This window comes from Macaca nemestrina, chromosome 8 (assembly GCF_043159975.1).
Source record: "Macaca nemestrina isolate mMacNem1 chromosome 8, mMacNem.hap1, whole genome shotgun sequence".
NCBI classification, from domain to species: Eukaryota; Metazoa; Chordata; class Mammalia; order Primates; family Cercopithecidae; genus Macaca; species Macaca nemestrina.
In genome coordinates, this window is record NC_092132.1 from 70,573,538 (window position 1) to 70,586,626 (window position 13,089).

At 33.4% G+C, this 13,089-nt stretch overlaps 1 protein-coding gene across 17 annotated transcripts in view; it reads right to left on the reverse strand.

Moving 5' to 3' along the window:
• The window catches only part of LOC105483569 (peptidase inhibitor 15), a 44,327-nt gene that overhangs the window by 15,768 nt on the left and 15,470 nt on the right, over positions 1 to 13,089 (reverse strand). For 7 of the 17 annotated variants that reach the window (XM_071068076.1, XM_071068075.1, XM_071068087.1 and 4 more), the window contains exons 3-7: positions 9,847 to 9,965; positions 8,706 to 8,838; positions 8,469 to 8,584; positions 3,808 to 5,053; positions 2,686 to 2,823 (exon numbers count right to left, since the gene is read on the reverse strand). In XM_071068076.1, the coding sequence (XP_070924177.1) occupies positions 4,918 to 5,053; positions 8,469 to 8,584; positions 8,706 to 8,838; positions 9,847 to 9,965 (504 nt within the window). In that variant the 3' untranslated portion in view covers positions 2,686 to 2,823; positions 3,808 to 4,917. The other 10 variants (XM_071068083.1, XM_011744456.3, XM_071068074.1 and 7 more) reach the window with 8 other exon arrangements.

Here is a 13,089-nt window from a genome sequence, read left to right on the forward strand (position 1 = left end):
TAATCCTAAACTTTTACATACATTTTTCAATCTAGAAGGACTTTGAATGGAATATTACGTTAGTTCAATAATATGACCAAATAACATTGTCAAATTATAGGCCAATAATTAAAAGTGGGGAAATAATCCTTTTATATATGAAATTGATTATTTTTCTATATGTTTTTTATCTTATGAACTGTGCTAAATAAAAACAAATGATCACTTCTGAAAGTGAGACAGTTATAATTCTGTTAATTAAATGTAATTCTAATTGTATTTATAAAGCTAACTAAATTTAAAAATATATTTTAGCAATACCTAATTCAAAAAAAAAAAAAAAAAAAAAAGGAGCATTTTAATAAGTGCCTCAGACCTGGAAAATCATGGAAAACATTATTAATTAGGAAAGTGGGTGCCAGAATATATTAACTCGCCTTTCCTCTTAGATACATGTTAATATTATCAAACATTTTTAGGTGCTGTCAGATTTAGGAAATATATGAGAATTCTAATATCGCGCAACAAATTTTTATGGAACAGAAATGGCTTTTGCTGTAAGTCAAGCAGCCATTAAGAATTTGTCCTCATAACCACCAGAGGGCGCCAGTGCCTGCAACATTATTAGTTGTAGACTAACCAGTTTAGGTGATACGTGACTTTGGACATTGCCAAGCTATAAAAAAATTTAAAAAAGAAAATCAATAACTCCCAAAGAAATATATTTACATTCTGTAACACCTAAATAATTTTCGACTGTTGAATTAAAACAAGAGTTAATTTGCCTATTTTTGGTAAAGATTAATTTAACACAGGATTTTATTAATATTTCTGAATCAGGAATTGAATGGATAACACTTTTAACAATGCATAAAAGGAGCATTACTAAAGCCATCAACACTAACAATTCATTTAGCACCATATATTTAGCACCAGAACAGATACTGACAGTTCACACTGAATAAAAAAACTTTAATTGCTAAGAAACTTCAAAACTGATAGCAAGGATATGTGGTAATTGTAATGTGTTTTCAGCACCATTAATCAATGAAGTGTTAAACCTTCTAAGTTTTTTACTGATCTCCCATAAGTCAAATTTAAACAATAACATCATTTTAAAAATTATTTTGCTTGTGTCCCAATGATTGGACGTGATTATATGTTTCACCAACACAAATAATGACAAATTTTTATGAAACATAAAAGCAAAGATAATGTTAGACATTAAGACAAATGTAACTTTATTCTCCCTAATCACTTTGGTAGGTAAGGGCTTCCATCTATGTCAAGATTGGCATCCTTTGATACTGCAGAGCCTGGGTATATGGCTACACAGGAAGAACCTACACCAAAGCCTAAGCATTATTTTTCCTTCATAGTCCCATTCAAATTATGTGTTTAGCTTGTGCATATATTTCACAAGCACGGCATCAACACAGAACAAATAAACTGGCTTAAATATGTATTCGATTTCATTACGTAGATAAGTTGGTTTCACACAAGTGCATATTATGAGAAAAATATCTATTGTTTCAATTCAAATATTCTGTGTAAACTGAACTTGCCCTAGTGTTTGGTCAACTCTGTGCTAAAGCTGCATGGAACTTTCAAATGAATGTTTCCATGAACTTTTCAAATGAATGTTATGGCGCTGCCAAATGAAATTTGTAGGGCAACTCTGTTGGGTGATGGGCCACAGAAGGGATGATGCTTAGACAACTGAACAGAAGCAAAAACAGTAAGAACAATAATGACTTCATCCACATTTTTTGAGCAAACTTATCTATCATAACCAGAAACATTAAGACTGTGCCTACACAACTCACAGATAATTCTATAATAAAATCCATCAGTTTAATTCTAAAATTATAATTAAGCCTCTTGATGATATGGAAGCCCCAAAACCTGTATTGTGGGAATATTAAAATTTTTCTACTGGTCATATAAAAAAATCAACACCATAGAGAGGATTGATGCTATGAAATACGTATGCCAATTACTTTTTTTTTTTTTTTAGTGATACCTTTCCACATGAAAACCTTAATACTGACAATTTAAAGCTGCTCTTATGAAATAGCTTATACCCAGACCCTTTCTGCCTTTGGCAATTACAGTGAGAAATAGTTATCTTAGCACCATTGTTGCATGCTGTGAAAAATATGGCAGGCTGTGTTGATACTAGCAAACTTTCATTTGCTTTAGCCTGGAAAATAAAATATTTTACATGGCCACTTTATATTATTAACTTTAAAAAAAAGAGTTAGAATAACAAATATACCCGTTATATTTTCAGCTGAGTTGTTAAATGATAAATAAACTTGTAGTTCTTGTCATGGTTTAGAAAGGATTGTTGCCTAAGTGTGTAGACCCTAGTCTTAATCTGATATATTTGATGATTTATCTGGATTTTTGATACAATCAAAACTTTGTATTTAAGACATTTTTGTCTTAAGCATGGAAAGATGGGATTTCTGTAAATTGTTGCCATTCTTGGCTTTTTAGTTAATTCTAAAAATCCATTCATATAAGCATTTATTAAACATTTATTATGTTACACCATTTAAGAAGCTGGGATAAATACAAGATTAAACAGAGTTCCTGCCAAAGAGGGGCTCGTGAAAAATTTAATTTAATCTCAAATAAACGTTTCATAATATTAATGAAAATTTTAATTTTCATGAATTTTTATTAATCTGGTAATTTTACCTTCATAAGAACTCCTGTGAAATATGTAGTAAATATTATTCTTCCTTATAACTGAAAAGTGAACTCACGGAAGCAATTCAGCAACAAAACTGGAACTTAGTGTAGCCATCTTCTGTTTAATAGTACTTATTGCTGTTTCTGTAGAATGAATATAGAAAAATCGAAGAAGGAAAAACTTTCTAGATAAAATCAAGCAAATATCCAATGAATGAGCTTCCCCTACAATTGTCTAGATATATTAGAAAAAAGTTGGATTAAGACCTAAATAATGTAATTACTTCTATTCTACATTTTAATCTCAAAATTATTTATCTTTAGTAGCATCTGCATATGTGCCCACAGAGGCAGAGTGGTATGATATCAAAGCATTTGGTCACCATATTCAATTTATAAGAATAATTGGGCCAGTCATTCGTTAAGAAGTAGACTCAATCTCCAGATGGTGTATTTCTTCACCATTGAATGGATTTAATGATCTGTCATCTTTCAAAGTATCCAACCTAAGAAACTGCAAATGTGTATGGAATTTTAAACAAGTAGCTTCCTTCTGTTATTTGCACTCTGGAACTAACCATATTTAATTGTTCTGTAATTCTATGGAAGCATTACACAACCTGAATAAAACACACACACACGTACTTGAAGTGCAATATGTTAAATGTCTGGACCAATATGTTGTATTCTCCTCTCTGAAAGAGATTTCATGATAGGAAAATGTTGCATTTCCAAATTACATGAGGAAAATTTTCATAGTGACTTTGAATGGATTTCCATGATCAGACTCAACGAAGAACTGAAAATGTTTCTTCTACAGAAACACAAAAATAAAGTTGGTAACTAGCCCTTAGAAAAGCATCTGAAAAAGGCTACTTTAACAAAATCATGACTGCGTGTGGTGTGCACGAAGGATCTTTCGTACAATACTCAAAGACCCAAGAAGATACATAGATTGAGTCAATGACAGGCTAAACAACAAAGAGATAGAGGTGGCCTCAGCACCTCCACATCTCTTTCTGAAATCCTTCGCCTCCTGCTGACAGGCCTCAAGATGTACTAGACCCTAAGCATAGCCCATTCTGAAGCTCTCCATCTGGTAGTTAGGTGCAATTACACTTTTCATACCTGTTCCCTGAATTTTATTTCTCTTGAACTTCATTAGTTTTCTGACGGTCTTACTTTCTCTTTTCCAAAGTCACAGCTCTACGATCTGCTCCAGAAATCTTGGCACTTGTTAATTCTTCCCTTCCCCTTCTCATTCCAAGCACCGTAACTAAATTTCCATGAGAAGCAGAAGCCTTATGTATATATTGCACTGCATGGCTTATTACTTGCTCCACGTACAGGTAAATACTGCTGTGTCTGCTTCCTTCAAAAATAATTTTATAGCAAAATCACCAGTCAGCATTATTTCCGGAATATTTTGTGAGCTTCTTGAGGGCAGGAACCATGTCTAATTATCTCTGCATTATCAGAACATAACTAGCAGAGTGCCTTACATGTAGTAAGCGTTCAACTCATGATGACTGATGCAATAAAATGAGACTAAGTGGAAGGCATGATCTGAGAATTTACATAAGATATACGTTGGCATTATCCTTTGGCAGACTCAAATAAGAAAAAATATCTCCAGAATGAAATTCATCGTTACTTGATTAAATTATTATTTCCAGATATCACTAAGTGCTATTTTACAAATTAACATTTTGTGGGTATTATAGAAATGGGTGCTAAAGAAGTCCCATCACCTCATGTATATCTGAAAATAGTTTTTTAAAAATTTCCCTCAAGTTGACTACTGAATCATATTACTATCTACGTGTAACGTCACATATTATGTTTGTGTGCATATATAAATCCATACACATATATATGTATATGCATACATACACACACTTACAGGTCAAATATATACTTATTCCTTAGGAACATAATGATATAATTCCTTTGGAATGTAAATTTTAGGATTGGATGCATCAACTATGTCATCATTACATATACAATATCTTAATTTAGGCTTAGAGGTCAGAAAATAGAAATTGATGTTTCAAATATCTCAAAGGATTAAACAAACATGCTAGACAAATACTAATTTATACAAAGGAATACTAAAAGGAAAACAAGATTAGCACAAAATATGTATAATATGTGCAAAATTCAATATATATATATATACACACACACACATGCCCATGTTCCCAGAAATCATTATATTTCCTGGAGGAAAAGGTAAGCTTATTTAAACCAGTACAGGTAGTTTGACGTAACTCCTGGAAAACACAGATTGTCAGTACAAGATCCCCCATAACTGGGAGGACAAGATGAACATGGTACCCCTACTTTATATGGTGCTTCTCCAATCCAGTTGCCTCTAGAAGGGGGGGGGGGAAGAAAAAAGATAGCCTTAATGCAACCCATCCATTTTTTACAAGTAGATTGTCCTTAAGCCATATGTTCATATGTATTAACATGTGATGATCTGTTTGAGAAGTTGCTTTAGAAAGTCACTGAAAGTTATAATCATTTCTTATTTCAATAGTAACTTATTCTGTATATCTTGCTTTTAAAATGTACTCTGAGTATTGTTGATGCTATGTTAATTTACAGATAAGAAGTTTCTCCCTGCAACACCTGATGACACAGAGTCCTGGGACACCAGGCTCATTCCACTCAAATCGCTCTCCTTCTACAGCAGATTTCTGGAGCACATACTCAGGCCATATTCCCTTAAACTTACTCCTTTTAAACTCATACTAATGCTCATCTAAGGATGATTAAAAAAAGAAGCTAATATTTTCTAGGAGACTTAAAAGTAATGGAATGAGTAACAAGTTATCATATACACAAAATATATATTATCATCAATAAAAGGAGATTTGCTTCTAAAGCTGTAAAGTATTTTAGATTCCCAATCTTCATAAAATGAGACGTGAAAAACCTCATATATGGTATAATGGTATAAACCAATATACCATTATTCTCATATTAAGAGAATAATATCTCTCAGGAACAATTAAAGATGATTTCAAAAGTTTTATTTCATATGCAAATTCATAGCTACTAATTGTTTTAAATTAGTGCTATTAGATTTTTGATAATACTGAGCCTATCTAGTTGAATTACTTTGTGTTATCAATATTTTTCCTTCACTGTGTTGATAACCATTATCATAACAATAAACCAAAATCTCCACTTTACAGTGTTAAACAGCCATAATGTCATACTGTTATTTTGCTCTTTTAATTATAAAGGAAAAGTTAATAAATGTGTTTTCAGTAGCGTGGTGATAAGTAACTAGAATACTAAGAAATAGCAATATAGACAGCAATGTGAAGACAATTGAATGGTCCGGAGAAAATTTGTTTATCGGTGGTAAAAAGTCAGGGTTGAAGATAAGACAACAATAGGTAAGAGGCTAAAACGTAAAACAAGTGGTCCTCATCTTCCTGAAGACCCAACTAAGATCCAGCAGTGACTCATAAAGTCTGTAAGACATGAAAATATCTTGATCAACCAGTCATTAAAAATTCAGACTTTTATCTATAAAAAATCTATACAGGAAAATCTATCTTTAAAATGAAAAACTTTTATTCATATTATAAAACGAGATGGGATTTTAAGACTGCCCACCTCTATTAAATTTATTCTACACTATGCTCTAAGGATAAGCTTCCTCATGCATACTTTTGATGCCATCACAGGCTTGCTCAAAAAGGTTCCAGGGGAACGCATTATCTTATGAGTGTAGCTCGCTCTCTTATTCTAATCCTGTACCATTCATAATCTTATTTCCCTCTATGTTTTTTTTTGTTTGTTTGTTTTGTTTTGTTTTTTGAGACAGAGTTTTGCTCTTGTTGCCCAGGTTGGAGTGCAATGGTGCAATCTCAGTTCACTGCAACCTCCACCACCCAGGCTCAAGCAATTCTCCTGCCTCAGCCTCCTGAGTAACTGGGATTACAGATACACACCACCACACCAAGCTAATTTTGTATTTTTAGTAGAGAAAGGGTTTCACCATGTTGGTCAGACTGGTCTCGAACTCCTGACCTCGGGTGATCACCCGCCTTGGCCTCCCAAAGTGCTGGGATTATAAGAGTGAGCCATTGCACCCGGCCCTCCCTCTATGCATTTACCAAAGGCTATAAAAGCATATGGGCGAAGCCAATGCTATCTTAATTTCATCTTTTTTGTCGATTTGTTTTTCACACATTTTTGAAGCACATATTTTTAGAAACAGAAACTTGGAAATAAAATTGTATTATAAGTAAAATTATTACATATTTTATACTATAAACTTTTACGTAAATGTCCGATTTTATTGAATAGAGGATAATTATATTCAAAACAGTGAATCAGCCAATTTATACATTTATACTATTCATTCTTTCATTTTATGCTATTCTAACTAAATTCTTTCTCTTTCTCTCTCTTTCACTTATCTCTTTGCCTCCTTCAATTCCTTCTTCTCTATCTCTCTCTCTCTCTTTCTCTCTCTCCCTCTCTCTTTTTCCCACTGAATAACAGTTAGACTTGACATAATTTCATATTAGGTTTTGAAGAATTATTCAGCTACCAATCAGGACTTGAAAACCTTCTTCATTACTTAGTTTTCAGAAAAATTGTTCTTTATTACAACTGAAATGTAGCATGTTAATGTAATATCTTAATCTCTTGGACCTATGAAGCAATAATATATCTCACCGATAACATTAGAAAATTATAACTATGGGCCAAAAATGAATAGTTACATAAATGAAACAAAAATCTCTTAGACTATTTGGGTACCAACTGGCCTATTTATGTCAGGGAGAAAGGGTAAAGGTTTCATAGGAAAATACAACGTGTAAAACTAAAACTTTCATATAAATGTACAATTTTAATGCTTTTTTAAATAATGTAGACACAGTCTACTTTCTGAATCTTCCTATTCTAATAATTATGAAGAGGGGAACATAGGGAGAATCACTATTTTTCTGACTTTGTAAAAACACTGCCACTGGCATACTACCATATAAATGAGTAATGCAGTTATTTGTGAAACATTTTCTCATTCCCTCCCCATGTTGGAATAGCTGGAGAAAATCTTTGTTTGAGACTTACTTTGGAAGACACTAGCAATGTCATAAATCCTTTGCACATTTTGGTATTTATTCCAAATGGGAACAGAATTGTGTATAAATATTGGAACATTTTATCATCTGAAGAGTTATTGTAATCAAGAGGCATTTTACCAAATGCTGATAAATGTTTATCCTCATAAAGAATGTTCACGAATATGGCTATATCTTATAATGTTTGATAAATTTCCATAATCCATTTTATGTATGCCCTAGGATTAAATTATGAATTTTTTAAATATAAAAAATAAGAGAAGGAAGAAGGAATTGACTTCCAATGCTTTGCTAAAAAGGTAAGCCAACATTTTTGTACGGATAGATGAGAATATCACGCAAGATTCTTCATTTATTTTATATAGTTATTAAAAGCTTGTGTGGTACAGTGTTTATTTTACAATTGCCATAATTAAAACCTATGGTAAGGAGAATTTAGCGAGCCCCAGCATTTCAAATTGCTTTGCCTACAATTTTAGACTAGAATCCCCATCTTTGTGAAAAGTAATCTTTCAGCTAATCCTTTTTTCAGAAATATTGGAAGGATAGTGGATTTGAAGATTAGAGGCCATTATAGCTAAGTCCTACTCACTTACCTGTCACAGATACCTATCAGCCTAGGGATATTTACCATCTTTAAAGGATCCAGGAAACAGAATCCAAACTGGTACTTACTTTGGGGCATAGTTGCATACCAAGTAAACTGCACGTCGCCAGACAGATCCCCAAACATTCATGTTTTGGCAAGTATGAATTGCACATCCTATCCGATTGGAAGTGGCCCAAACCATCTGTGAAAATAAACCAATATACTATTACAGACGTCAGAGCTAAGACAATGCATGTCCACCAAAATAGTATTAGCATATTTTAAAAGTATGAATCAAAAATGAACAAGGTCATTGAAATAACCTGCGTATAATGTGTGCACATGGGACCAAAACATCTCATAGGACATCTGGGGTTGCAATCCTGCGGATATGGAAAAGCATAATCTTTCACTTCATCATACCATGGCTTGACCAACTGGAGAACAGAGCGATATCTGCATATCAAGAAAATAAAGAAATCAGAGTGCAGCAGTGGTAATATATAAGGGACTCATGTTACACTGTAAATTGATTATTCTTTTTACAGATTATTCATGAATATCCAAGAGCACGTCCACCCCTCACAATCACCATCACCACCTAGTCAGGTCCTCTATTCCTCCAAGTGGGGCCAAGCATGGAAATGGCCAGGGCTGGAGTAAGTGATTCTGTATTTGTCTAAACATGTGTCTGGTCATTCCACAAAGAAAATGCAAATATTTTCAGGAATCATCAATGTCTTGTTTAATCCATGTCGAAAACTTCCTCCATCAGAAATTTATAAGCAATTCAGAATTAGATGTATAAAAGTAGTCACAATAGTAGAACCCAGTGCATTTTTTTCACTTCAGTTTGAATTCCCTTAGTTTTAATAATAGCACAGTTGATTTTCCTTCCTTATTTGGGGGAGATGGGTCTTTGAAATGTTGGATAATGACATTGCACAGTGGCAGAAAAATTATCCTAGCAAATTGGAATAGCTTTTCCCATAGCTGCCTATACCTGCATGTATAGGTGTGTGTATAAATATATGTAAATGCATACATTTTTATTGTATACATTTAGGTATATGCAGGTATATGCAACTATGGGAAAGTTTCATGCATGTACATATGCACACACATGCACACACACAACCTCTGCACAGTCATGGAGCTTTTTCCTGAGATGGAGGGGGCAAGATACAGCACAGGCTTAACCCTTTCTAAGATTCTGTGAGCTCAAAGAAAAGTCCAGGCTAAGGGAAGGTGTTCCAAGGGTGAAAAGGGGAACTGGCCCTTTAACCCAATTAAATAATTCTGGAAGACATCTAAAATATTCTTAGACCAAGCATTAGTACCTGACACATAGTGAGCATTCAATAGGTATTTGTTGATATTATTTGAAACTGATGTAATTCCCTCCTAGAGTCCATAATTAATAAAGCCATATGGATAAACTGCATCAGTGAAACTACTTCCTACCTTCCAGTGCGTACAGATAGATTTTGGCCCAAAAATCTCAGTAAGTAAGAAGGTCCATGGTCCCAAATGCAAGTAGCGGCCCAAGCCTCTGCCGATTTCGCAAGATTTTCATCCCAAACCTGTAGAGGTAAAAAGTCTTCAGCATTACGGGATTTGCTAATAATAAACAAAAAGTAAGATGAAATAAATGTTGTTACTATTTCCTAGAGTGTTTTTTCTTTTCTTTTCTTTTCTTTTCTTTTTTTTCCTGGGCTGGAGTGGAGTACAATGGTGCAAACTTGGCTCACTGAAACCTCCGCCTTCCGGGCTCAAGCAATTCTCCTGTCTCAGTCTCCTGAGTAGCTAGGATTACAGGCGCACACCACCACGCCCCGCTAATTTTTGTATTTTTCCTAGTGATGGGGTTTCACCATGTTGGCCAGGCCAGTCTTGAACTCCTAGCCTCAAGTGATCCACCCACCTCCGCCTCCCAAATTGCTGGGATTACAGGTGCGCGCTACCACACCTGGCTAATTTTTGTGATTTTTTAGTAGAGACAGGGCTTCACCAAGTTGGTCAGGCTGGTCTGGAACTCCTGACCTCAAGTGATCAGCCTGCCTCAGCCTCCCAAAGTGTGGGGATTACAGGCATGAGCCACCGCTCCAGGCCTCCTAGAGTTCTTTTAATTCTGATTCCTGAGACTGCTATAACTAAAAGAAAGCAAATTCAGGCCACTGTTATTCAAAGTTCTGTAATGCAATATGGTTATACTACAAAAAATTACTGCCTTTTCAGTGTCATCTAGATCCAACATTCATACATCAGCTTTAGTAAAGAAAAGGTTAACAAAAATACCATAACTAGTTGTAACTTGGGGACAGCTCATCTTGACTACTGAAGTTTGAATCCAACAAAGTCCATTGGTTTTCCTAGAGATAATTTTCACAGCCATCGGGAGCCATTATATTAATATATTTTAAGAAACAAAGATGATCCAATTTATTCAAACTGATTTTACCAAAATTAACAATGTCTAATTTTATATTGCAACATTTAAGGTCATACTCTATTATGATATAATAAATCCCATAGAGTCTACATACATAATATAATTTGAATCATTAGTGGTAATAACAATAATACTATGAGAATTTAAATTTTTGTTGGCGTAAACTAGAAACAAACTAATACAAGTAACACTGCTACATAGTGTTATAAAAACATAGTACTTCATGGCTCAATTAAATAAATTAAGAAAAATAGCAACTGTTGCTTTCCTTTATAGAGAAAGCTAAGTTAATAAGGATGTTAGTGATGTATGGTAAATTTTCTTTAATTGAAAACTATTGTATGACAAAATTTGAATGAGCCATGGATTTAACATACATTCATATTAGATACCATATGGATTGGCATACTCATTTCCATAGCCACAAGACGAAACCAAGTCGAGCATTTGTGGACCTGTCAGTAATAAATCAGCTCTGAAATGGTAATCTATTTTCCAGCAAGTCATAAGGTGCAAAAATACAGAATAGAGAATATTTATAATTCTTATACATATTATAGAAAAAGAAGTTTAAAAATTTTCTCTTTTAACATAATTTAGTGATGTATTTACCTGTTGAGAATAATTATTTTAAAATTGGTTTCATAGTTCAATGTCATGGCATTATTTCCTAAACTATTTATAATATTTATATATTATTCTACCTGGAAAAATAGTGTTCACATTGTGACTAGACAGTGGTTAGCAGTATATTTTAGAAATTGAGACCTTGTGTGAAGAAGGAAGCAACAGTTTTATAATCACTTATATTTACATGGAGCTTATATGAGGAGGTATGTAAATGTCCTATTGATCTTTTTGTCCTACTTTTCTTCCATCAGATTGTGTTCAGCTAAGCAAGGATTAGTAGCTATGCATTCACTGTAAGTTACAAGCTTTCAAGCAAACTCATGGGAATGCTTGACCATATCACTGAAAAGGCTTCATTTCCCTTGAGGATAATGAATTGCATAGATTTATTTAATATAACAACATATTTAATTGAAAGAAACTAATTTAGCAATTTTAAACAAAATAAGAAAAAAAAAAGATGAACTCTTCAAGAGACCCTGTTACCTCAGGAGGCCTACTTTCAAAAGACATTTGTTAGTTACTCAGAAATAGTTTTAAATTAGGAAAAACAAAGTCATCTTACACATATTGACCTAGGATGGCATAAAATAAACTCACTCACAGAGTTCATGCAAAAATTATAGCACTCTGGGGCTGAAATGAACTTTAAAAAACATTTCATTTGGTTGAAAATTGATTTATCAAATATTTTTTCTTCTGACCAAATATTAACAAAATATGGATTCGTAAAATATTGATTGCAGTTCACCACAATACAAAACACTACAATTAATTTATAAAGGCATTTCAGACATAGTAGCTTCAACAAATTATGTCCCCTACATGGTCACTAACAAATTGTAGTTACTTGGGAAAAAGTACATGCATCCATTCTGTACATATTGGACTAGAGCGCACACTCAGATCTATAACTGCTAAAATCACTTCCTTATAATCCTATGTTGAAATATTGGCACACCACGCACACATAGTGCTGACCTGGATCAGTGACTAATCAAGGATCCTGTGCTCTTACCCTAATTCCACTGCTAAGGTCATCTGCGACTGAGGCCATGTCAATTATGATCTCCCAGTTAACTCATCTGTAAAATGAGATTGAATGAGGTCATCCTCAGGGTCCCTTTCATCTTTAACTTTTTGTGATTTCGATACACTTGAGTAGCCCTAGCGTCAGAGCCAGGAAGATCTATATTCTAATGGCCTGGGACTTCCTCAGTTCTAGTATTTTCCATATCATGGAGAAAGCAAATCTAGATTACTTTCAAAATAATTAAAAATATTCAAGACATTTCTTTTTCGTTATCTCACTCTCTATATGTATATTGAAACATCACATTGTGTACCTTAAATATGTACAATAAAAAATAAGTAATAAAAAATTAAGGCATTTAACAATTTTAAAAGTAATTTACCATATGTAATCCTATATTTATACTCATTCATATATTTAAAAGCTAAATATTGAGTATGTCAAAAAGATAAACTAAAAAGTTCATGCCTGAAAAATATCTTACAAGACCATCCTTTGTTAACTGTTATAGGGAATTTTGATATGAAGAAAATGTGTTCACTGACATCCATGCTTTTAGATATTTCTATGTACAAATATTATATATTAGAGA